We start from the raw sequence: 24,105 nt of genomic DNA, 5'->3' as shown, positions 1-24,105 counted from the left end.
ACTTTGCTGTCACAATGTAGATTGTTGACTAATCAAATGAACTTATTTACCGTAATCAATGTGCAATAGCACTGTACCAGCTATGCACTTTGACCACAAAAGCGCAGTCGTTTTACGTGTTTTTTTTTCAGAATTGAAGACATTGTATCACAAAGACTTGTGAAAATCTCCATCATGCTGTTCAGTAATACTGTGCTATTCTTAACCGTATTTACTGTAGCTGGTAGTTGCATGTACATCATTGCAGGCTGGCTTGCACTTGATGGAACGTTAGAACTTTTCGAGAGTTATGGGCCTGTCAAAGGTAATTTGAACGCTAGCAGTAAATTTTTTTGCAAAATGTTTTGATATAGTACTATCTTTATTGCTTGCCAGACATGCTGAGCGTAAATAGTGATTGCACACTTTCTACTTTAATGTTCTCTGGACGTTTATTAAATTGAGGTCACCGTCACAGTTGTTTGATGTTTTGGGAGATGGTATTTCAACCTGGTTACAGAAGCGACAAACGGGTACCAGGTTTTGCTTCAGTTCTTTTTTTCATTACTTTCTTCCTGTGCTTAATTTTCTTGTTTGTCTTCCAAATAGCAAGTGGAACAAAGAAATCTAACTTACAACGAAATTTATGGTTAGCTTATATGTATTGTATATACAGTAGAATCCACATAAATTGCCATGGTTTTTTTAATTTTTTGTATCTTTTTGTGTTGGTGTATAATTCATCCATCAAGTTCAAAGAAAAAATCCACACAAAACTGCAATAAACTTGGGTTTTACTGGGTAGAAGATTAAGTAGATTTTCTTTAAAGAATCATATCTTACTACTTTTGTATGTTGCATCCATCCAAGATCGACGATGTATTTAAACCATAGGCGCCGAGTTTTCAAAATAGCTGGGCGGGCGAACACGCTGTCACATCATGAAGGTTATTTTGTGTGTTTTTCAAAAGGGCGATTTTGCGAGGTTGTTGGGCTAGCCTAGTTTTACATTTAAGTATATGTCTCCTCTAACACGATTTGGAAACAAGTAATGGTTTGTTTGTTTGTTTATCTTTGTTTGTTTATCTTTATCCTGCATTGCGGGAAAGCGGACTTGAGCGCTGTGCATCGGTGTACGCCTTCCGACATACACCTGACCCACGCTGCAGCCGACGGCAATGTCTGTTTCCGGTTGTCTACTCTACTTATGACGTGAATTTGGTACTACCCATTATTCGACATCGATCACTAGGTAGAGGCAATTATCGTAAAGTTTCTTGCCCAGAGAAACAACAGCAAGTGCGGGTGGCTGGAGTCGAACATGCAGGCTCTCGACTGCGAGCCCAACGCGCTAACCACTCGGCCACGGCTGCCGACTAGAATAATAAATGTAATTGGTACGCAACAACGTCTGGTCCTGGTAATTCAGTTCCGCATATTTTTTGTGATTGGTATGTGCGCCGTGCGGGTTGCGGGACGAAAACTGCAATACTGTACTAGTTCCATAATTACATTACTATTATTGATACAACACGATAACACACACACGATACATCGGTGGGTTTGTCGCTCCTAGCGGGCGCACAGATAAGAAACAAGATGCTGTAATGCAACGCAGAAGCGATTTCACGACAATTCAGCTCCCGAGAAGCCATTTAGCGATAAACTGCGCTATTGAACCGAGCTTACATTGAATCTACAATTAGAACAGTTATATAACGAAGGAGCTGAATTGCAACTAATGACAACCAACGGTTTCATCCAGCCAAACCAACAGGTGTGCACATTTCTTATCAGTGACGTAACAGACGCAACTGTGATGATTGAGATGACAAAATAGAGCATTTTGGCAGCAGAGTTAATTGATAACGTCTTTTGAGAGAAAATTACTCCTTTGAAGAACAATGCTACAGTTTTTACAACGATAAAACATCTGGCGATGTTAAAACGATGTAAAAGCAGTGGAAATTGAGGTCAGACTTTTGCGCAAATGAAGTTCCTCGCATGTTTGCGCAATTTATTTAATTTATAGCACTGGGCTACGAGTGGCAGAGTGGAGACAAACGGCGCGGCCGGACACTTTTGCTCGCTTAATGGCGAATCAACGTTGTTTAACGTTGCATGAATGTTACAATGGCAATAATTGACGAAAACTAATAGCTTAATTAATAGGTCTAGTAGGGGCTATCATATGGCGACAAAACCCTGCGAATAAGGTAAGTAGGCTAGGATCAGAAGGTGGCAGATGGTTACAGAAATTTTGGGACTTAAATTGCATTAATTTTTTTTTTAATTCCTGAAATGTCCGGCGGGCGCGGCCCGCCCGCCCGCCCGGGACTCGGCGCCGGTGATTTAAACCTTTTACTGCATCCATATTATATTATATTCAAGCCATAAACTGAACCTTTTTTTAATATCTCGCCCTTTTTGCTGTCTTTAAGTGAGATAATATAGTGAGTTGATTTTTGATCGCTCTGTGTTTTGTAGCTACTGCTAGCGCTAGGGACAGTGGTTTTGCAGATCTGCTCATATATTACCAATTCAGTAGGCTACTTTTCATTTAGTGCACAGTACTGGAGCTAATACTATTAGTACTGTCCACTGATATGCACAATACTTTTGTAATAATATTGTTTATCTCGGATGTGAACATTTTGTCAACAACATATTTGTGGTCTTGTTTCATTGAACAGTTTGATATAAGCCCCCCTTGCTATAGAGGCTTAACCCACTAAAAGCAAGGCTAAAGTTTATTAGCAAAGAGCTGCGCCTTTACCCTTGAAAGCTTGAAAGAGCTGCGCCTTTACCCAGGAATTGTAGCTCTTTTTCTTGCTAGTTTGTATGTTGGTGATCAGTGTTGCCGAATGGTTGATTCTGCATCTTCTGATACGACTAAATTGACTTTTGTACGTGTTTACTAAGACATTCCATTAATGAATCGTGCTAAGTGGAAAATTTTACTTCGTTTTTCGCATTTGTTTATTTTTAAAAACGTTTGGTTTAAATCGCTTTCATTTTTAGACAGTGGAAACCCTGCTCTGGATCAACCTCCCCAGTATTTTGTCCACCCCAAAACTGGTGAGTGGGCTCCTGTCAACTCGGACAATCGCGGAAACCTTGTTCCTCAAGTGTAAGTTTGTTTGTGCAGTTTCATCTTTCTACAATTGAGCGTTTATGTTTTGTTTCTGTTGATTGGGCAAATACGTACCGTATGCTATGCCTATGCGTACCGATATTTGTAATCTATAGGTCACTGCAGCATATGAAGTGTTTTGACCGGGGGACGCTTTAAACGTACCACAATTTTCCCTATGAACCAGCTGACTAGCACTGTGACCCTTCTAGCACTCAGCCAGAGAGTTGATTTTTGCTTTAAACTTTGTTTTGTAATTAAAGAAAAAAAGGAGTGGTGTGCGCGAGTGAAGAAAGAATTAGAATGCTCACCTGCAGAACTTGTTTATGGTGAAACACTGAAGTTGCCTCAAGAATTTAGGGAATCCCCGAATCAGATTGTGGATACTCACCAATTCGTTCGCAAACTAAAAGAACACTTCGGCAGCATCCGCCCTACACCTCCACGCGTTCACAGTGAAGTAACTTCATATGTGGACAAAAACCTCTGGACTTGCAGTATGCCACGCTATGCCACTAAAAAGAAACTATCGTGCAACTTTTGTTTTATTTCTTCCTTTTTTTTCCAACTTTGTGACAAACAAAGAAAACGACCAACTCTATCTCGACAAAACTAATGAAGTTTGCTCAACGTAGTCAAAAAATGAAACGTGTAACTTACAAAAAATGTGAGACCATCTGAAGGCAAGCGCGAGACTAATTTAGTTTCTCGCGCGGGCTTGCGGTGATCGAAGCCAAACGTCACAGTGGAAGGGGTGGGAATCGAATCCACGTCATCAAAAGACTACCTCCCAAACCCTAACGCTCAAACTGCTACGCAAGTCTGCCGGCGAAACGTTTACTCAATTTACTATTTACTTAATATCAGAAATGTTTCGAGAAGTTCAGCGACCTACAGATTACAAATACGCGTAGCGTATGTAATCAGAAATCACGCCAACAAAGACTGGTAAAAAGTTCCATCTCTTTGCGTCGCTTATTACATAATCAGCATAACAACATGGATGAGCTTTTACAAACAGACGCTTTAACTCGTCATCACACCGACACTTCGATAGGTGGTTTTATCTACGATATGCGAGTAACATTTGGCCTCTAAGTCACGTTTTGTTTCCACACCTTGTTGAACGTTGCTTTTAAAGTTATTTGATTAAAAGCAGCTCAATCTCAATCCCGAAGGCTATTCGAGGAATAATTTGTAGATGATGTGACTGTAAGGAACAGTTTTTGCAGCTTTACATGTCATGCTACAATATTCAGAAGCAACATACACAATGTATCGATTTTTACTCTCATTTAATCTGCGCAGTCGTTTTTAAGAAATTTTATGGACAGACCTTAAAGAGATCATCAGGGAGATAGGAAAGACTTTCTCAAACTTTTAATGCTTGCAAAAAGTGGCAAAAGGATCAAAGTTCGAGAAATTCGAACTTGATTTTACGCTCATTCTGAAAGCTTGTACTGCTTGTCATGAAACGTGTTTTTAAGCGAAAACACAAATACTTCATCTGTGGGCAATGAACCAATCAACGGTTTGTTGTGTACATGAGATAATGTGTCTACTTAACAGGATGACTGTAATCAGAATCACTTCGAGGCTTTTGTTTGGCAAACAAAGATTAACAACAAATACCTTTTGTATAGTCTCGGCGCTTTCAAAAGTTCAAATAAAAACGTTAGGTGGTGATTTGATTGCAAACGATCATTTATCAAATTGTTTTTAAAGCTTTAAACAATAGAAGAAAACTTTTTGCTTCTTTGAATTAAACGAACTAGGATCTTCCTTTTATCGGAAATCGTTTTGACATATTGGGACTGATATAATTGCTACACAGACGACCTCTCAGGTTTGGGTCTGCTACTATTCGGCGAGTCCGATTCGGCGAGTCCGATTCGACTAGTCCGATTCGGCGAGTTCCCTATTCGGCGAGAGCCCTTTTCGGCGAGTGCCCTATTCGGCGAGTTTTTGAAATTTTTGAAAGGAAATTATCGGGTACGTAGCCTAATTATAATTGCCGTTTTTACATCGTTTTAACGTCGCTAAACGTTGAAATCGTGCAGAAAGGAATAAAAATAAAATGTTTGAACTATTAAATTAAAATTCGTCATGTCAGTTCAGTTGTTTTTATTTCTGACCATCATATGAAAAACAATACACGTCAACATAGCAAAGGTAGAAGCGACAAAACGCGAACGTTAAAACGTGCTTAAATTCGTCATGTCAGTTCAGTTGTTTTTCTTTCTGATCATGATATCAAAAACAATACACGTCAACATAGCAAAGGTGTAGAAAAAGGTAAAAGCGACAAAACACGAACGTTAAAACGTGCTTGTGACCGAAGTAAGTTATTCAGTTGAAAGAAATTTGGCACGGTCGCAACACTTTCAGAAAAAATTAAGATATGAAGGAAAAATAAAACAAAGAAAATGTTACAAAAAAAAAAATAGATCATGTTTATGTCTATAACTAAGTTAGTACTTTTGAATAGTTAAAATGATTAGTTTAGACCAACAAATGTGAGGCCTACAGCTTGGATTGAAAGAAAATTATCGGGTACCGTAGCCTAGTTATCCCAACCAGCAAAAAATTGTTCCAAGAACACAGTTCATTTTTACATTGTAGTAACAGAATGAAAAGGCTAAACAAATGTGTGGCCTATCGTGTTAACGTCGCTAAACGTTGAAATCGTGTAGAAAAGGGAGCTTTTGCTGACTAGGATACTTTGAAACTGAGAAACATTCACAGAAGCCCTACGATTTGTTCCAAGAACCCATTTAGCATAACATTTCATTTGTACATTGAATCAACGTCTGAATACATTATCTTAAAAATGCAACGTATCGTAGGGCTTCTGTGAATGTTTCTCAGTTTTAAAGTATCCTAGTCAGCAAAAGCACCCTTTTCTACACGATTTCAACGTTTAGCGACGTTAAAACGATAGGCCACACATTTGGTTAGCCTTTTCATTCTGTTACTACAATGTAAAAATGAACTGTTAGGCTAACTGGGTTCTTGGAACAAATTTTTGCTGGTCGGGATAACTAGGCTACGGTAGCCTACCCGATAATTTCCTTTCAATCTAAGCTGTAAGAGTGTAGGTCACACATTTGTTGATCCAAACTAATCATTTTACCCATAGGCGCCTAAGCCGTGGGGGCCAGGCCCCCACGCACATTTCCGCGTGGGAGCAACTTTTTATGCTGCATTGATACATAAAACAATAGATGAACTAGCGATCGGCAGCAGGAAAACATTTTTAAATGCAAACCGCAACAGCTTCGCAGTAAATAATCACTAGAACGAGTAGCGATGCTACAATCCCACTCCAGACAAAAAAAATCTATCACTTTTACGTTGATTTAACGTCTGCAGACGTTGAATCAATGTAAAAATGACTGATTTTGCTGCCTGTGACATAGCAAAAATCTACCATTTAGCGTCGATTCAATGTCATCAGATGTTGAATGCACCCAAAAACAACATAATTTGCTACGTTGACGCAGCGTGCGTTTAACTTAATGCGCTTGCAAACAGCCTCGCTGTCGCTTTGAAAAGTTGAAACCTCTGCAGAGAATTGTCGCGGCAGTGAATCGGTTGCTGTGAAAATGAACTTGAAGTCTCGGCCCGAGGTTACCACTAACCAACGTAACAAGGGCTGGTACAAACCGCACTGCCCACAGTCGCACAAGCGGCATAATCAATACAACAACGGACTCGCGCAAACTGCATGGCGCACACACGTCCGTTGCCATAGAAACCCGATGATGATGATGGCGTATGAGCGATCTTTCCAGGCTAGATTGGAGGGCAGGAAATCTTCAGCCACTCGGCAGTCTCGTCGTCCAGGATTCTCAGACCATGCGCACCGTGTGGAGGCCGGTGGGTTAGGCAGTGGTGGATGACATGGTCTGCGGTCTGTTCCGTGGCACCACACTCGCATTCTGATGAAGGAGCCAGGCCCCATTTGTGCATGTCCGAACGAAAGCGGCCGACGCCAGTTCGCAGGCGGTTAAGCCTGACCCACGCAAGCCTTGCGAGGGACATCCCTGGTGGACGGGGATCGGCGTTGGGTATGAAGTCACGGAGCGTGGAGGTGTGATTTTGCCACTCCGTGTTCCACATGTGGTTCGTCCAGTGTGCCGCACTTAAACTAAGTTCTTCTGCGTTCTTAAGGAGTTGTTGTGCGGCAGGCACAAAGGGGCGTCTTGATTTCAAGCGCTGCTTTATAGGTGGTGGTCTCTTGAGTGTTGCATGGAGGAGATGGTCGGGGTCCAAAGCGCGGCGAGCGAGAGAAATCGTGGCTCCTTTACGGCGTAGCTCAGCGGGTTGGATGCCTGCTAGGATGGGTAGGCAGTCCGTTGGAGTGGGACGCAGGCATCCAGTCACAGTACGCAGTGCGTCGTTAATGGCGGTATCAATCTGGTGGGTGTGAGAACTACGACACCAGACCGGCGCGCAGTACTCAGCGGTGGAATGAACAAGGGCTAGGGTAGCTGTACGAAGAGTTTTAGCACCAGCTCCCCAGCCGGAACCCGCCAATCGCCTCAAAAGTGCGACGCGTGTAGATAGTTTTTTGCGCAGTGACTTCAATCCGCAGATCCGCACTTCAATCCGCAGACACCCGCTCAAAGGCGGGGAATATGCGCATCTTTTGTTTCATCTGCAACACGAAAACGGGCGTATTACAGCGAATTGAAACTTGAAAGCTGGTCAGCCTCAGCCATAAGTTGCGATATTGTAGTGAAAAGGGAGCAATGTCAAGTCAAAAACTTAATCAAACGTCTCTCTGTAACTATTTTTCAAGGGCTGTTTACGGATGTCAGCAACTTTTAAATTTATTAAAGGTGACGTGCTGTTGAATTGCTGTAAACATGAATGATTTTGCTTTCAACAGGTATATTTTCAAGCATATGATCAAGTTAGTAATTTTCATTCCATTTACAGTATACCTTTTAGTAAACCTTTTCGTCTCTTGTTTCATGCTAATAAATCTAGTTTGTTGCTAAACTTTATGTTGCGCTTAGCTTAAAGAATCGCAGTCCGTCAACCGCTAGCCAACGCAGACGCATAGCATGTGTTTTGGTCGAGCTTTGTTTATAATAACTAACGGTAGGTCGAACGTAGCGATAACTCCGAGTGTGGCAATAAAAGCAATCCTAGTGTGGCGACATAATTACGTCATCCATCTGCGTGACATTTCGCTGAATTTACGTTGCTGCTGATGAAACACGCTTTCGCCCCCACGGCCAAAAAAATAGTTAGGCGCCTATGATTTTAACTATTCAAAAGTACTAACTTATAGACATATATAAACATTATTTTTTTTGTAACATATTCTATGTTTTATTTTTCCTTCATATCTTAAATTTTTCTGAAGGTGATACAACCTTGCCAAATTTCTTTCAACTCAATAACTTACTTCGGTCACAAGCACGTTTTAACGTTCGCGTTTTGTCGCTTTTACCTTTTTCTACACCTTTGCTATGTTGACGTGAATTGTTTTTGATATCATGATCAGAAAGATAAACAACTGAACTGACATGACGAATTCAAGCACGTTTTAACGTTCGCGTTTTGTCGCTTCTACCTTTGCTATGTTGACGTGTATTGTTTTTGATATGATGGTCAAAAATAAAAATAACTGAACTGACATGACGAATTCAAGCACGTTTTAACGTTCGTGTTTTGTCGCTTTTACCTTTGCTATGTTGACGTGTATTGTTTTTGATATGATGGTCAAAAATAAAAATAACTGAACTGACATGACGAATTTTAATTTAATAGTTCAAACATTTTATTTTTATTCCTTTCTGCACGATTTCAACGTTTAGCGACGTTAAAACGATGTAAAAACGGCAATTGCAATTAGGCTACGGTACCCGATAATTTCCTTTTAAAAATTTCAAAAACTCGCCGAATAGGGCACTCGCCGAAAAAGGCTCTCGCCGAATAGGGAACTCGCCGAATCGGACTAGTCGAATCGGACTCGCCGAATCGGACTCGCCGAAACGGGCCATTCCGCTCAGGTTTAATCCTAATACCAGCTTTTTTCCTGTGGTGAAATCGTTGTTGCAACAGCAGAGAGTTCTGTGAATTCCCTGGATCAGCAGAAATCGTGGTTACGAAACGAGTTACGACAGGACGTGCAACCGTACGCTACGACGCCCACAGCAAATAAACGCACCATTTCGGCTGTGCAAACGAGATTTCAAAAAGATATTTGCTAACGATTATAACGCCAAGCAATGTCACGCCTACTCAAAAGCTACAGATCTTTTACATACAAGCAGCACCTGTCATCATAGTGGTTACTAGAGATTGAACATAGTTGATCTTTCTCATTTCGATGCGTTAGCTCATGTATGCCATTTCACGGTTATAATTTTGACTGTACGGTTGTCTGGTCAGTGGTCACTGCATTCTCACTACATAATCGTACTGATAGCTTGCATGCAGGATTGCAGGTTCAACGGTTTTTCTCAGCTAATTTATTTTTTGCTGTTCATTATTCTTCTTGCTATTTATAAGTGTGTTTTTTCAGTTTTTGCACTTGATTATTATATTTGATAAAGGCCAAACACTGTAGGCTACTTCGCCAAAAACGTTTGAATTCGTTCTTATGATTTTGTTATTATTTGAATTATGTTATTCAACCTAATTCCTGTTCTTGGTTGTCAATCAATTTATTTACTTTATGCTTATGATATATACTATGAAATTGCTTCTCTCCCAATGTTATATTATTATTGATCACAAAAGTAAAAACGACTTTCCACCCCGCAGAAAAGACTTTGTCTCAAAAATTACGAGTTTAATTAACTCGTCCCCATTAGTAGTGTAGAAAGAAATTAAAATATCGTGCTAATAAAATCCTCGCAAACAGGAGCTTTAGATTAATTGGATTGTTTTAACGCTGTTCGATAAGGTCTATTTTCCCTCTTCCTTTCAATGATTTTACTTAAAACACGTTGGGTTGATGCAAAACCTACTTCAGCAGCTGCATCCCAGCGAGAAGGTTAGTCCAACAAACATTTAATCAATGTGCAGAAAAAATGATTCACGGTCTCTTGGGCTTCTACTACTCAAACTCACCTGATGCTAACTGCAATGAAAAGATACAAGAAATGTTCCATTTAGTATAAACGTTCAAATAATTTTTTTTCAACTGGAATATGCGTGGCGTGGTATCTTGTATGAAATATTTATGAAACCAGCCAGGAAAAATATGTGTTCCTGTTAGTAGTGTAGTGTGCTCGCTCTAGCTAAAGATTACCTAGGGACTTTAAAGGTTGCCCTTGAATGTGGTGATCAACGTTGAACACACGGTCTTTCGCACCAGCTTAAAGTCTTGCAACGAACTTAACTATGAATAAAAAGCCTAAAATGTTGATACTACACCCATGTTTAGCAAATTTTTTGAATACTAGACTGTTTCCGGAACTTGAGTTTCGTATCTACATTTGGGCTATTTAGTTTTTATTGGATTGACCAAACGTTCCAATCACGCTGCTCCTGAACTTATAGTAGTGTTACAACTCAATTTGAGCTATATTAATTTGTTTCTGTCAGCTCTCTATTTTGACGTCTTGTTGCAACCCCATCAGTAGCTTTTACTAATTTTCCTGCTACTTGACTTGAGTAACAGCAGCATTTTCAGATTTAACAAAATAGATGGTTGTTTACTTGTATCGATTGCTTTTACAACGTCCAATGGCGTTGGATTGATGTAGGAATAACATTCAAGCTAAGCACGTTGACTTTGCAAAGCATTGAAAATTACCAACAGTAGAATGCTATGGACCTAGTCAACGCAAACATCAAATTTACTTTAGTGCAGTACTAAAATCAAAGGTCAGTTTATTGGGTCAAATTATTAAATCATACATTTGTGCTATAGAAATTTGTTTGAAGTTTTTTGAACACGTTCAGCCTGCGATAGTTTTTGCTCAAGTCAATTAAAATTCTCATTTTGTTAAGTTTTTGTCTATCTTTTCAGGTACTGTTTCATAAGTAATACCATGGTATGCAGACGCTAAACCAGCATTTTTGTTACTGGATGGCAGTTGTTATTTTTTGTTTCTGTTTAGGTTCAAAGGTGTTCAAAACTATTTGATAGCCCTCACCATTATGATGACAATCAGCTGTGGGATTATCCTAGTTGATAACATGTGGGGCAAGAGATCACGTGACGATCGAACTGTCGAAAAGAAATGTTCTCGAACTTCTTGGAGTTGCAATACGGGGGTATGTTTGATTTTCTATTTGAACGCAACGTTCACGTTACGTTTTGGAACGTTTTCTTTCGGGTTTTCCATGTGGGAAATTGTAGAACTCTGCGATTGAACATCCTCTCACATTGTTAGGGCTTGCTACTCCGGAAAACGTTTTGCTGTGGTTACTACTAGTTCTCTTGTGACAAAAGTTGTTCTTGTACATTGCTTTAACTTAGCGTGATGTTAGAGCGACGAAGAACGGTACTAATTTTTGGATGGCGAAACAGAATAATATCAATGAAACCACCCTCGAAACAGTCCGTTTTTCAAAGATAATCACGTTCAGCCATCAATTCCAGGCAATTATGCCTCTGTTTTCAAACAATTTACCGTGCTCTTCTATTGCCTTGCAAAGCCTACCTTTCCATGACTTAATAAAGAAGCACGATAATCAATATCTCCTGACGAGCAGCGACGTTTCATTGAACAAAAGTCTGAATTCCTCTTTACAACTTTTAATTTGCTTTGTCGATTAGGCAGATATCTTCAGCACAAAGACGAACAATCATTTGCTAATGATTGAGTTGGGTTTTGTTTTTTTTTGAGAAAATACTCCTCTTTTAAGTTGCAAACGCTACTTCTTGGCATTCAACAGCTTAATTCTAATCGCTGACGATTGCAAAGCAATTTAATCTCGTACCGTAGCTTATTCAATAAGAATCGATTTCGTTATTTGGCGATGGACCTTTCATCTCGAGTGCCCAATAAAGTCGCTTTGCAAGAGGCTTGCTGGCTAGAGGTTATCTTCATCGAAGCGCATATGATAGCGTTCGTTGTGTTTCGAATGTTACAGTAGAAGGTGCTGGGTTGTAACACTCTCTATTAATATTTCATTCCTCACAAGTGTAACTCTACGCCTTTCCGCTTCGTAAACTCCATTAACTTCGCACAGTTAACGTTAAATCAATACAAAAACAACATTTTGAAAAACATCAACACATGACTATCCCATCTTTGCATAATTCATAGTTGACAGGATACTTGGGCTTCCTCTCTCTTATGTGGTTGGTGATGGTGTGTTTTGGAGTTGTTCCTCTTGTCGAATGGATGATCACAATACAACGTTGTCAGGATCTTGAGAATCCAGACTGGAGCGACGGCACTACTCAAGTGATTTGCATTGATTTAGTCCAGTATGGTGAGCGCCGTTCTTTTTGGCCAATTTATTTTCAATGATACTGATTCTTGATCAGTGGTTCTCCATCTATAGCCAACGATAAGCAATAAATATCATTGCGCATATATAAACCACAAAAAAGTGTTCAATGCCAAGCAAAAAACAAGCAGAGCAAACTATATCAAATAAAGCAACCAACCATTCATAATTCACCTAAAAACCTCAACAGACTGTTTCACCCTTATTCAAATAGAATTAAATAAGAACCTTCTGATGACCCCAGTAAGGGCAATCAGTCTGTTGAAGTTTTTAGGTGAATAGTATTAGTAACTATATTTGATATAGCCGACAATACGTTGATTGAATTTTCTAAATGCATGTTCTTGTTTCTTTGTCGTACCAAACTTTACTTTATATTTTTTACACATTTTTTCCACAATAGCTGTATATTTATCTCCCAGGATTGGTTTTCTTCAAAGAGACGCACAATTCAGGTTTTGCGATGATCTGCGGACCTGGCGGAAGATATAATCCCCCGCGTGGTGATTTGAAAGGTTTCTGCGAGAATGTAAGACTTGATACCCAGCTTCGAAACGATCGCGTTTCATTGTTTTTACATCTCTCTGGTTCAGTAAACAAAAATAAGCTAAAAGGTTTTCAATATTACGTTTCAAACAATATATACCTGTGGATTTTTAATGTAAATAAATTATGGTAGAATTCCAAAAACTGTTTTTTCACCTCAAATAAGTTTGTCATGATGTCTAATTATATCCAGCTTACGGCACAAAAGCCCAGCTAAAATTCGCCCTCTCTACGTTGATTCAGCGTTTTTAGAAGTAAACCAATGTAACAACGACTTGTTTTCTAGCTGGTTATTTTTTATGAAATTGGCAAACTGTAATCCAGCACATTTTTGTTGAATGTATTTGTTCGTTTTCATTCATGTGTGAATAACAAGTAAAATTAGAATGCTTGGAAGTCCCTCTGAGCGGGCAGATCAACCACTTTTACATTGCTTCAACATCTGTAGACGTTGAATCAAAGTAAAAACTTGCTAATTTTATTCCCGAAATGATGTCTAACAACTAACTGAGGCCCTTTTATGATAAATCTACCACAGTATGTTTATACCACGTCCTATTTCATAAACGCATTATAAATAATTCTAAGATGTGAATCACACAAAGTCTTTAGTGCTACTTTTAATTCTATGCCCATTTTCTAATTCTATTTTTCCAAGTCGGACATACAATGATCTGTCTGAAACCTTTTACAAGCGATTGGAAAGTGCTAACATCCATTATTCATAATCACTTATTTACAGTAATGTCACGGCATACTGAATTTCTCCTCCAGCTCTTAAATTTAACTAAAATAAACTACATTCATTATGATGTTGCTATTTATATATTGGATACGGTATCCCACAGCCTGGAACTGCTCAACAATTCTAACGTACATATGTGATTCTTTATTCGTCTTTTTCCAGTACTACCCCATCTACAGTCTCTACATGACTTCGTTTATTGGAGCATGCATGACTTTGATAGCCTTGGTAAGCTCTTACATATTTTTTGGAAACTTTCTCAAAGTTTTGTCAATGGACTTAAAGTATTTGCGACATGACTGGCTATTAAAGACTGCTGATTTTACTTGGAAGCCTGATTGAGACAGATTGTTGATATCGTATCAACGACTAAGAAAGTTTAACCTGGAGAGGTTTTATTGTTTTAAGCACTCTTTTTTTAATGCGTGGACTATCAACGAATTGAAAAGATTCAACAACTGAAGTTTTTACCCCATACTTTTATCATCTCTATCGATTCGTACATTTTCTTTAAAGATTTGTTCAAGTTGTATGTGGTGTGGTGGTTCAAACTTCTAAGTCGATCTACGATCTTAGATTTCTTTCGAAAGCTTTAAAACCGTTCTTACTTGTCTCTGTGAGACACCGCTTTTCGTGTCTGATAGCTCAGTCTATTGGTTTGTTTTGCGTTGACTTACAGTATTATGGTCGGATATTGGTTCAATGTGGAAAGTAAACATTATTTTTGACAGAATTTTTGATTTATTTTGTCGGCTTTTAATATTGGATACAATTGATAGCTGTTTTCTGTCATATGTCAATCGCATGTGTCACACAAGGTCTATATATAGTCTTATTACAATATTCTAGTTAAGTATTCAAAAAAAATCAACACCACATACAATTCGGTCAGATAAAGTTGCATTATTACATCGTTTCGACGTTGAAAAAATAGCTACTTTACACTCTCGCAATACGGGAACAAGCGACGTTAAATCGTATAGATAGATAGATAGATAGATAGATAGATAGATAGATAGATAGATAGATAGATAGATAGATAGATAGATAGATAGATAGATAGATAGATAGATAGATAGATACTGGATGTTAGTTTCAGTGTTTGATTTCTCATAAAAAAAATCCTTGTTGAATTTGAAGCGACTCCCAAACGTTTTTCATACCGTAACCATTTGCACATTATCGTGCGTAATGAACCTGTCACTGACGTCATAGTGTTATCTCGCGAAACAGCCACATGTGGGACTTGTCTAGTTACAGTATGTCTACTGAATTTTGTGAAATTTTGTTGAAACAACGTTTGTGAAAGCAGCCCATGTTAATCAGTGATGCACCTGCTCAACAAACAAAAACTGCTTATTTAGATCGAGACACGTTGAAGTGATGTGAAAAGGCAACTTTTGTGAGTTGGGTGATTTTCCAATGTAAAAATCAGGTTGTCATGGCATGCTTTGGCAATTGGCATTGCTTTTCAAGCATTCAAAACTAACATAAGTTCTTAAGGAAAAATATCAATTTCAATGTGTGGAGAACATAGTTTTTCAAATCCACATTTTCTGCTTGATATGGAATTAAAAATTCATATATAATGTTTTTCTGGTGTATCTTCAGTACTGTAGTTAGTTTTTTGATTAAATGGTGGCAGACCTGCTTATTATCTTCCTTTATCCCCTGCAGGCACATTACAACTTGTGTGTTTTCACGCATGACAGCATTTTGTTTTTAAAAACATCCCAGACAACGAAATTCGTCATCGAAAAATGACGGATTTTGCTGCATGGGATTGTCTTATTCCTTTCATGAGAACATAAAACTGTTTTTGAGCGAGTAAAATTCTTCCATTCTCCATCGAATCAACATCTGCAGTCTGCAGACGTTGAATTAATCGAAAAAGGACCGATTGTCTGGTTGTGACCTGGTAGGTTTCTTTAAGTGGTCTTGTTTCAAACCTCCAATAGGTAATAGTGAACCTTTCAACTGATATATTCATGTCATCAGAAGCTTAGCAACTGGGTAACCAGATTTCTTGCTTCAAGTGTTAGTGAACTTTATGTTTGTTTATTTTATTCGTGTTTCTGTGTACAAGTATGTTATAATCTGTTAAATGTCTCACAGAAACACGCTGCTTTACTTTTAAAAAATTTTGAAAAGCATTTTCACTCATTTCCTTGTGATATTTACTGTAAAAAAAAGAGAACTGTCTAGGTATTTCCCTAATCCAGTAGTCAATACATCACCTATTTTTTTAATTTTAGGTTCTATTTTTCTCTCGCTATGTGTCTCAGTTCGGTTACCTCAAGTTTAGGGAGTGGGAAACCCAGAAGCCCCACCCACACACCCACAACCCACACATGGCCCCTTCAAACGGTTACATCGACCCCAGAATAGCCTACAACAGTTACGGTCACAGCATGCATAACCCCAACTACGAACACAATATGTTGCTGCTCAATCCTCAAGCGGCTCCTAGTCACGCTGACATTGAAAGTTATGGCCGAAAGACACCTGGTAAGTAAACTTTCATTTCCATCAGTAGTGGAATAAAGTCGTAAATGCAACAGAAACGAAAAAGCTCTTACGCGGCCCATCAGGACGAAGTAGAAAAACTTGTCGCTGGCTACTAGCCAAATATTTCAAAACAATAATGCTTGGTTTACTTATATTCAATTTGAAGTGAGTTCTGCGTTTTGAAAACTGTTAAACATTAACAAGGCATTTTCATTTGACTGTAAGACTTCAGGGCTGTTCTGTGTTCTACAGTGCTGGCTTACGCGAGTCTATGTGGATATTAGGCTTGTTTGTGACTTACAGAGTTACTTCCCGCAGTGAAACTGCTTGATGACAAGTGATAAGAGTACTTGATAAGAAAACTTGTGCTTTCCTTGTGATGTTTTTTAACCTTTGTTACCTCACATCCACGTGACAAAAGTAGTTTCACTCTTGTCATCACATCTATCCAGTGCCTAAAAACTAGAAGCTAGTTGGCAGCAAAAGTAGCCGTCTTTTACATCGTTTTCAGCGTCTAGTAAGGATGAAGGGAAAGAATTGTAGTTTGACTGAACAGGATAACTTTGAAAATTTTCTCATCAGAAACGTCGCCGTTATGCTTTATTTCATATGTCATCCTTTTTCGCGTTGGAAACATCCTCCCATATTTCATCAGTTTTTGTTCCATTGCGAGATTAAAAGTTTGTTTACTGAGATAGGCGCCGGATACCCACGGCCACTTATCCGTCGCTTTTTCAGAATCGCCATAAAAATATAGATGAATGTGATGTCTGTTTGTATTTTCTATCCTGGTTTTGAATGAGCCAATACGTCACAAATCAAATGGCGATGTCGTCATAAAAAAAACTTACACTTAAACCTACTTGGGTGGTGGCTGACCATATCTGTCTTGTATGCGAAGATAAGACGATATCTTATTCAAGACAAGAATGTATAAAAGTTGTTTGACTAAGATAAAGAATATGGCAGTGTCAACTCTACCAAACTTAAAGCTTACGTAGGAAGGCCCTGAACTAACGTTGAAATTGCATCACAAAATCTGTTTTTAGTGGCACTGTTAGATATGTGTTCTATACAGTATAAGACATGGGAAGCAAAGAACCCATGGGGAGATTCATGGTTTCAGTTGAAAGATTGTTTATTGATCTGAATTTATACCTAATTTTGTTAAACAATAAATACTATTAATACTACAAAAAGTGCTCAATGCCAAGCAAAAAGCCAAGCGGAAAGGTTTTAGAGAATAATAACTATATTTGAGCTAATTTTGTTATGTGTTTATTGTGTATGAATGATCAACTTCCTTTTAATTTTTCAATTTTGAACTCATTCAAAATCGAGCCCTTCAAGAAAACCAATGGTACACCCCTGAGGTAGCGGAATATTTGTTGTTTACGACCATGTGAACGACATTATTGCAGCCGCGAAGTGTAAGGTTTGTAGTCCCGACGACATATGTACGAAATTGAGACAACAAGCCTCTCCTCAGTTGGAAAATTCGTTTTTTTTATAGAAATTTTACGTCTGTCTACGTCAATGTACCACGAAAAGCTGGTCTATGGCCCTGGTCTATCACTGTCAATTCTCACTACACTCCACTGCCAAGAAATCAATGTAAAAAGAACGTATTTTGTCAGCTGAGTGGTTACCAGCTAGCTGGATTGGTTAGCTACAATTTACTGGCAAGGTTGTGTTTGATCCGACCTGAGTGGTCACTCGTCAGCTGGTCGAAAATGTCTTGTCTTGAGACTTTTCAGTCGCCTTTACAGACCCAAACAGTAACCTTAAAAAGAGAAGATTTTTATGGGATTAAGCTAGTGCTAATAAGATAAGAGTCAGTTGCTTTCTATCAATCAATGTTCACTTGTTAGCATTTGAACCAACTTAATTTCTGGCACAGCTTGTTGAGGCGTTACACTAAACCATGACCAAACTTTGCCTGTTGTCCTATCAATAGGCTAGCTATATGTCTTATTGATTCTCTCACCAATGCAACAGTTGCAACACCCTAGGCCATGGACTTAATATTCAATCAAAACATACTTTGCAGGTCGAGAAGCCATGGAGATGAAGGAAAGATATTACGACAGTGGGGATCACGGTACCCATGGTAGTCGGAAGAATGGAAGTAAGTCGATCTAAATCTTTGTATGTACTGTATACAAAGTGCGTGCGTGGACAAAAAGATTTTTACACTCGCTGTCTGTACATACTCTTCATTTCTGGGAGACGTTCACTTATGCTTGGTTTGAAAATGTTGAATCTTGATGAGTTGCAACTCTTTCCTGTTAACACTTTTGAAAAGTGAAAGTTGTCACGCAATAAAGTTGAATGTCAACTAGGTAATTTTATGGTTGGGTTGGAAATCCCACGAAAGGAATTTCTTGGAACTGTGACCGTATTTACTCGGAAGTAATATCTCGTTGACCAGGCATGCGTCCGTGGTACTGAGCGTTTACAAGTATACGAAACTGCCAGAATTAATCACTCAATCCCACAGTCGGTCATATTGAAGTTGTGCAGATATACACTGAACAGATGTCTGATTTTGGAATACTGACACAAAAACAAAAAGCATACATCTAAAGTATTATCATTATGACGGCTTCTGATTTTACTTTTAATTTTCCGAGAGCTGAGAATGCAGGTTCGGTTTCATCTTACCTAGGTTGAGGAGGGGAGGTACAAGACCGTGTACATTACTGTACAATTTTCAAGGTTTTAGTTTTTTTTTGCTTTCAAACCTTGAGATTTTTAAAGCGACTTTTTTCGGGATTATGATTAAAGCAAAGTGGGAAAAATAGTGAGATTCCAACTCTTTAGGTCGCAAGTCATTTTTTTGCTTTGATTTAACGTATGTGTAACGTAGACGTTCTGTAGGCGTTAAATTGATGTAAAACACGGACTTTTGTTTGATGGTTTGGTAGTAATCTCACTCCAACGTCAAATGCCGTCTTATATTTATCTGCCTTTATTGGCTATACCTATTTTACCATAATACCATATTCAGAAAGTAAAATTTTCTTTCCAGAGAAGAAAAACGGTCCTTCATCGCATGTGCCGGAGGATGCTACGACGTATCAGAGACATCCTGAGAAGAACTTGCATCATTTAAGTGATGGCAGCGTTGAAACTCCGCATCCTAGAGATTATGCATCTGACATTAGCAGCAAGAGACCTCACAGCCGAAGTACGATCAAAAAGCATCCTCAGAGCCAACCATCCTCGGAGTCGGAGGACTCCATCAAGAAGCCCCGAAAAGTAAGCAGCAGGGACCACGGGGATGCGAGTGACCACAGCCACTCAACAGTAAGCTTCCGACCGAAACCCTTAAAGCGCAAAGCGCGTGGCACAAGAAGTGAACCTGACATCTCTCGTAAGCCCAGCCGCCGTGCCACACGCAAAAAGCCGTCAAGCCGCGTCGAGGAAGAATATGAATCTCCCCCAAGCGACTTCTACCTGCAAGAAGACATGCAAAGACATTTGACCTCCAAGAGGAAGAACCGATCGGGAAGCGCCTATTGATTCTCACGGAAAGTCATATGTTCACTCTGTGCCGACCCGAAATCTTTTTGAAGACGGAAGACGAAAATCACACGATTGGGTTGCATTTTTTCATTGTCCAAGAAGGAGAGGGCCTGGAAAGAATGTTGACTTTAGATTTGCTTGTTTTTATTTGAGACATTGCTACATCTACGGCATTAGTGTTGCCAGGTAAGGAATTTTGCCTTAATTCAAGAAAACTTTGAAGACGTTAAAACTTGTCATTTGAAAAAAAAAATGATGTCCCTGGCAGAGAGCCCCCTTAACTCTACTGTATTCCTAACTTTAGCAACATTTAACACGCAACAAAGTTTTTTAATCGAAACCCTGGCAACCATTGCCTTGGATATAGTCACTTCGTTTTCTTATTATGTGCCAAATTCTTTTTAATTTTTTCTTCGTTTTGAATTGTAAGTTTTTTGCGACGCAATTGTGTAAAAGAACGTGTGCGTGCGTGAGGAACATGCATGCGTAAGCGAACGTGCGTGAAGACACTTGATCGCAGTTTTACATAGTTGTCTGCTATTATTGCTTTAGCTTTGCATAAGAAACAAATTCCGAATCCGTTGTGAATGTTGCATCAACGTGGAAGTGCGCTATATTTACATAATATAAAGACTCTAAGAAATAATAAAGCTCTTCCCGAGTTTTTCCAATAAAGGCCAATGTAAACCTACTCAGCAGGTTGTTTTTATAAGTATAGAAAGCAAGTACTTAAGAGGCTGGGGAACTTGAATGTGGCTATTCTTTTCATTATGTTTTTGTAAGCATCAATAAATGAACTCGTGATCTAGAACACGTCAACATATGGGGATTGCTCAGGCAGCAAAATACGTCATTTTCACATTGATTCAACGTCTGCTGACGTTAAATCAATGTAAAAACGACGGATTTTACTCAGTCGTCGAAGTATCAATTAAGAGCTGTGTAGTGTGTAGCAAGGACGAAATCGGGAAATATTACGAATGGTATTTGATAAGCTGCATGTATTTGTCTTTCGCTTATTGGGCCTGGAGCAATAACTGAAATCGTTTTTGAATATTAACTTGTTTACATTATTTTTTTATCTTATTCAACGTCTGAAGACGTTAAATCAATGTCGAAAGGGACTGATTGTCCGATCGGAGACACACTTGAGCAATATGTCGGCTCTAATATCTATATATCGAAATGAACAGCGTGGATCGAAATGCTGTGGCGAAATATGGATTCAACGAAGACGTGATCTTGCACGACCTTTGCTCAGAGACTTATAGATTTTTAACTTTACATCAGAATTATCAGGGTTATCTTGGGCCTGGTACCAATGGGATCTTTGGGCCCCATATCAAGACATTTAGAAGAAAAACGCATTGTATCCACTGCGTAGAATACCCTCTGGGTTTTTTCATATTTCCGGGCCTCTTGGAAAGGTTCCGGGCCAAGGTCTAGAAGTACGCCCTGGACCCACCTGTCAATGCTACTGAAACTTATGCAAACTTGGAACAGATTTTTTAATCCTAAATTCGCAATTGAAAGCCAATGAGAATCAAAACTTTGTGCGATCAAATTTTCTGCTTTTATTCCGCCTTTTTATTTGTAGTCGCAATTGTTTCCGTCACGATTGCTCTGTACTGTAAATGGTTCCTCAGCTACCAAAATTCGTTTTACAATCTGGATGGTTTTTTGTTGGTGATCTCAACTTAACCAAACCGTTGAATTTCGAAGTTTCAATTTCAGAATATTAATTAATAATTGTAATCTTACGGTTTATTTATTGTCGCTCTAGAGCAGGCAAGCTTATTGTCGCTCTAGAGCAGGCAGGCAAGCTTACCGTGCGTTGTTTCATGTTTTGTGGTTCGTTTCACTTTGCTGTATTACTTTGACTTTTCTCAACGCTTTGCACAATAAAGAATCCAATCAAAATCGTTTTAAGGTTTTTAGCATGACATGGTCAAGAGTTAAATTCAGGTTATTCCAAAATGTAGAATTTCAACATTTCTTTGTCGTAATTTTGTTTCGTTTTTGTTTTTTTCTGAAAAAGTTTGTTTCGGCCAAACAAATTCGTTTTTAAAATTCTAAGCCAGTCTAGCACTAGGCTAATATCCAGGCAATAAATCAGCTTTTTTTATTTGGAGACTGAATGGTCAGTGAACAAAATCCTGCTGCTTTCATTCTATTTATTATTTGTTTGTGAAATTAGAAGTTGCCATCAACGAGATGAATGCAACTCCCCAGACAAACAATTGTCAGTTTATCATTTTCCATCCAACGTCTGCAGACGTTGGATCAATGGACAGAAGGACAGGATTTGCTGTATCCCAGACAGCAAATCAACCATTTTTTACATTAATTCAACATCTGCAGACGTTGCATCAATGTAAAAAACGATTGGTTTGCTGTCTGGGATGCGATATTCGAAGCGAGACGTAATTTGTTACGATTTACATCACCACGGTACTTTTTATTCTTGCATCTTTGTTACATCGCTTGACGTTGAAATTTTGACCGCCGTTTTTCCTGCTGAATGTGAATTAATTTGCTAACAGCTTATTGCGAATTGTGTTGTTAATTTCACTGCTGGGACGTCAAACATGCGTTAGTTGGCGTTTAAATTATAATAGAAATTGCAAAATTGAAGAGCACGAATTAATCTTTCCACAAGTGGAACGGTTGTTGGTTAGCTCCCGCTTTTTTGCATTTGATTGTTTCAAGGATTTGCAAACGTTGAATCGATGCAAAATAGACGAATTTTGCTGGCGGACGCATGCGTGAGCTTCTGAGTGGGTGAACTAAACACAAATGTACTGTATTTTCGTTTTGCTTTGCGCATTTTTCGTTATTGTCATCCATCCAGGAATGACGCTGAAACAATTTACTCTTGCAACCAACAAATGTCCTTTTTCTACTTGTTTAACATCTGTAGTCGTTGAAGCAATGTATAAAGTACTAAATAGCCGCCTGGTCTGAACTGGTAGAATATAAGTGGTTGCCAAACAACCTACAATGTTTATTCATTGAACTTAACACAGAAAGTCATTTAACTGTTTGGAAGCTGTTTTTTTCTGCAAACAGCGCGATGGTGCGTGATAAAGCTGTGTTTAGAAACACCTGGTCTCCACATTGGACGTCGCTTAACTCTCAATACCACAGTCCCGAGTGGTTCAGCCTGAATGCTAGGACCGGCTTCCCAGACAGCCACTTTATCTGGTCAGATCCGTACCCGACCTGGTGAAGATCTGAGCCAGATAAAGTGGCTGTTTGGGTTGCTTCTCATTGGTTGTGATAAAACCAAGAGCTTCTACTTTTGAATGTTAATCTCAATTTACAAATCAATCTCTTTTTCGTTGATCCAATGTCTTGAGATGTTGAGCGTCCGACTCGAGATCAAACGGCGCTGGATCGCCTCTCAAGGCGTGCACTTGAGCAACGCATTTCAGGACTGCTCTCCATTCAGCGGCACCTAGTGGATGGAATAGCTCACAGACAACAGCAACTAGGGGAAATTGCCCTCTGCCAATCTCGGTAACCTGCCTTGCGTCAGTGGTTTAAATAAATCCTCTACAGTCTTGAAGTATGCAACATCGCCAGAAATAACCTATCAAAAACTTTGTCAGTCCGAGAAAAAAGATTCAAAAAACAATAGAAAAACGGAATGATTTGCTGACTGGGATTGATCTTCTCTTTGAAGAGACCAGTAATCAGATTCATTCTTGCAGAGAAAAGTTTCACGGCTAAAAAGGTAGGCTATGACTAACATAGATAGTGTTTCATCGCAGGCAGAGGTGGACATCTGCTACTTTGAAACTAGCGCGCTCTTGCTACAATACGGCTCAAAATTTGTGACCTCTGACAAAGTGTTATTGAAACTCCGCATGTTGGCGGTAGTGGTGTAAACTGTATTGTTGAGTAGAGCAGGAGTCTGTAAATACTTGTTGGGGCTACCCAAAAACCTATCGTTCTAAATTTTTGCGACCCACATGTTTCAGAAGCATATAATTTTGCGCAAAGTACTTTGCATTTATTTTTGCCAAACAAGTTATATTTATAGTAAGTTTAAACTGTTTTGTGACCTAGAGTAGATGATCTCGCGACCTACTATTTGCGGGCCCCTGGAGTAGAGAATGTTTGCAAATTATTTTGCAAAAACGACAAATTTGAAAATAGCCGACTACATTTGAGAACCAGTATTGTGAGTGGAATTATTAGCCCTTTGAGCATTTACAACATAATTGTGATAAAG

General features: G+C 38.9%; 1 protein-coding gene across 1 annotated transcript; it reads left to right on the top strand.

Moving 5' to 3' along the window:
- Positions 1 to 138: 138 nt before the first annotated feature.
- Positions 139 to 22,910, top strand: LOC145783515 (uncharacterized). The gene is made up of 9 exons (XM_082595404.1): positions 139 to 304; positions 3,001 to 3,109; positions 11,200 to 11,356; positions 12,355 to 12,523; positions 12,964 to 13,070; positions 13,995 to 14,060; positions 16,088 to 16,340; positions 18,391 to 18,468; positions 19,372 to 22,910. Exons 1-9 carry the CDS (start codon positions 175 to 177, stop codon positions 19,863 to 19,865), a joined length of 1,563 nt encoding a protein of 520 aa, XP_082451530.1. The 5' UTR covers positions 139 to 174; the 3' UTR covers positions 19,866 to 22,910.
- The last annotated feature ends 1,195 nt before the right edge of the window (positions 22,911 to 24,105 follow it).

Source organism: Aplidium turbinatum, chromosome 14 (assembly GCF_918807975.1).
Source record: "Aplidium turbinatum chromosome 14, kaAplTurb1.1, whole genome shotgun sequence".
Classification (NCBI taxonomy): domain Eukaryota; kingdom Metazoa; phylum Chordata; class Ascidiacea; order Aplousobranchia; family Polyclinidae; genus Aplidium; species Aplidium turbinatum.
Note: the sequence above shows the minus strand (reverse complement) of the source record. Positions and strands in the feature narration are given on the sequence as shown.

Bases quoted from the DNA above. Each gene is read 5' to 3' on its own strand.
- LOC145783515 (XM_082595404.1), top strand. From the start codon at position 175: ATGCTGTTCAGTAATACTGTGCTATTCTTAACCGTATTTACTGTAGCT. The intron at 13,071-13,994 runs GTAAGACTTGAT...GTCTTTTTCCAG, and splicing joins TGAAAGGTTTCTGCGAGAAT to TACTACCCCATCTACAGTCT. The intron at 18,469-19,371 runs GTAAGTCGATCT...TTTTCTTTCCAG, and splicing joins TGGTAGTCGGAAGAATGGAA to AGAAGAAAAACGGTCCTTCA.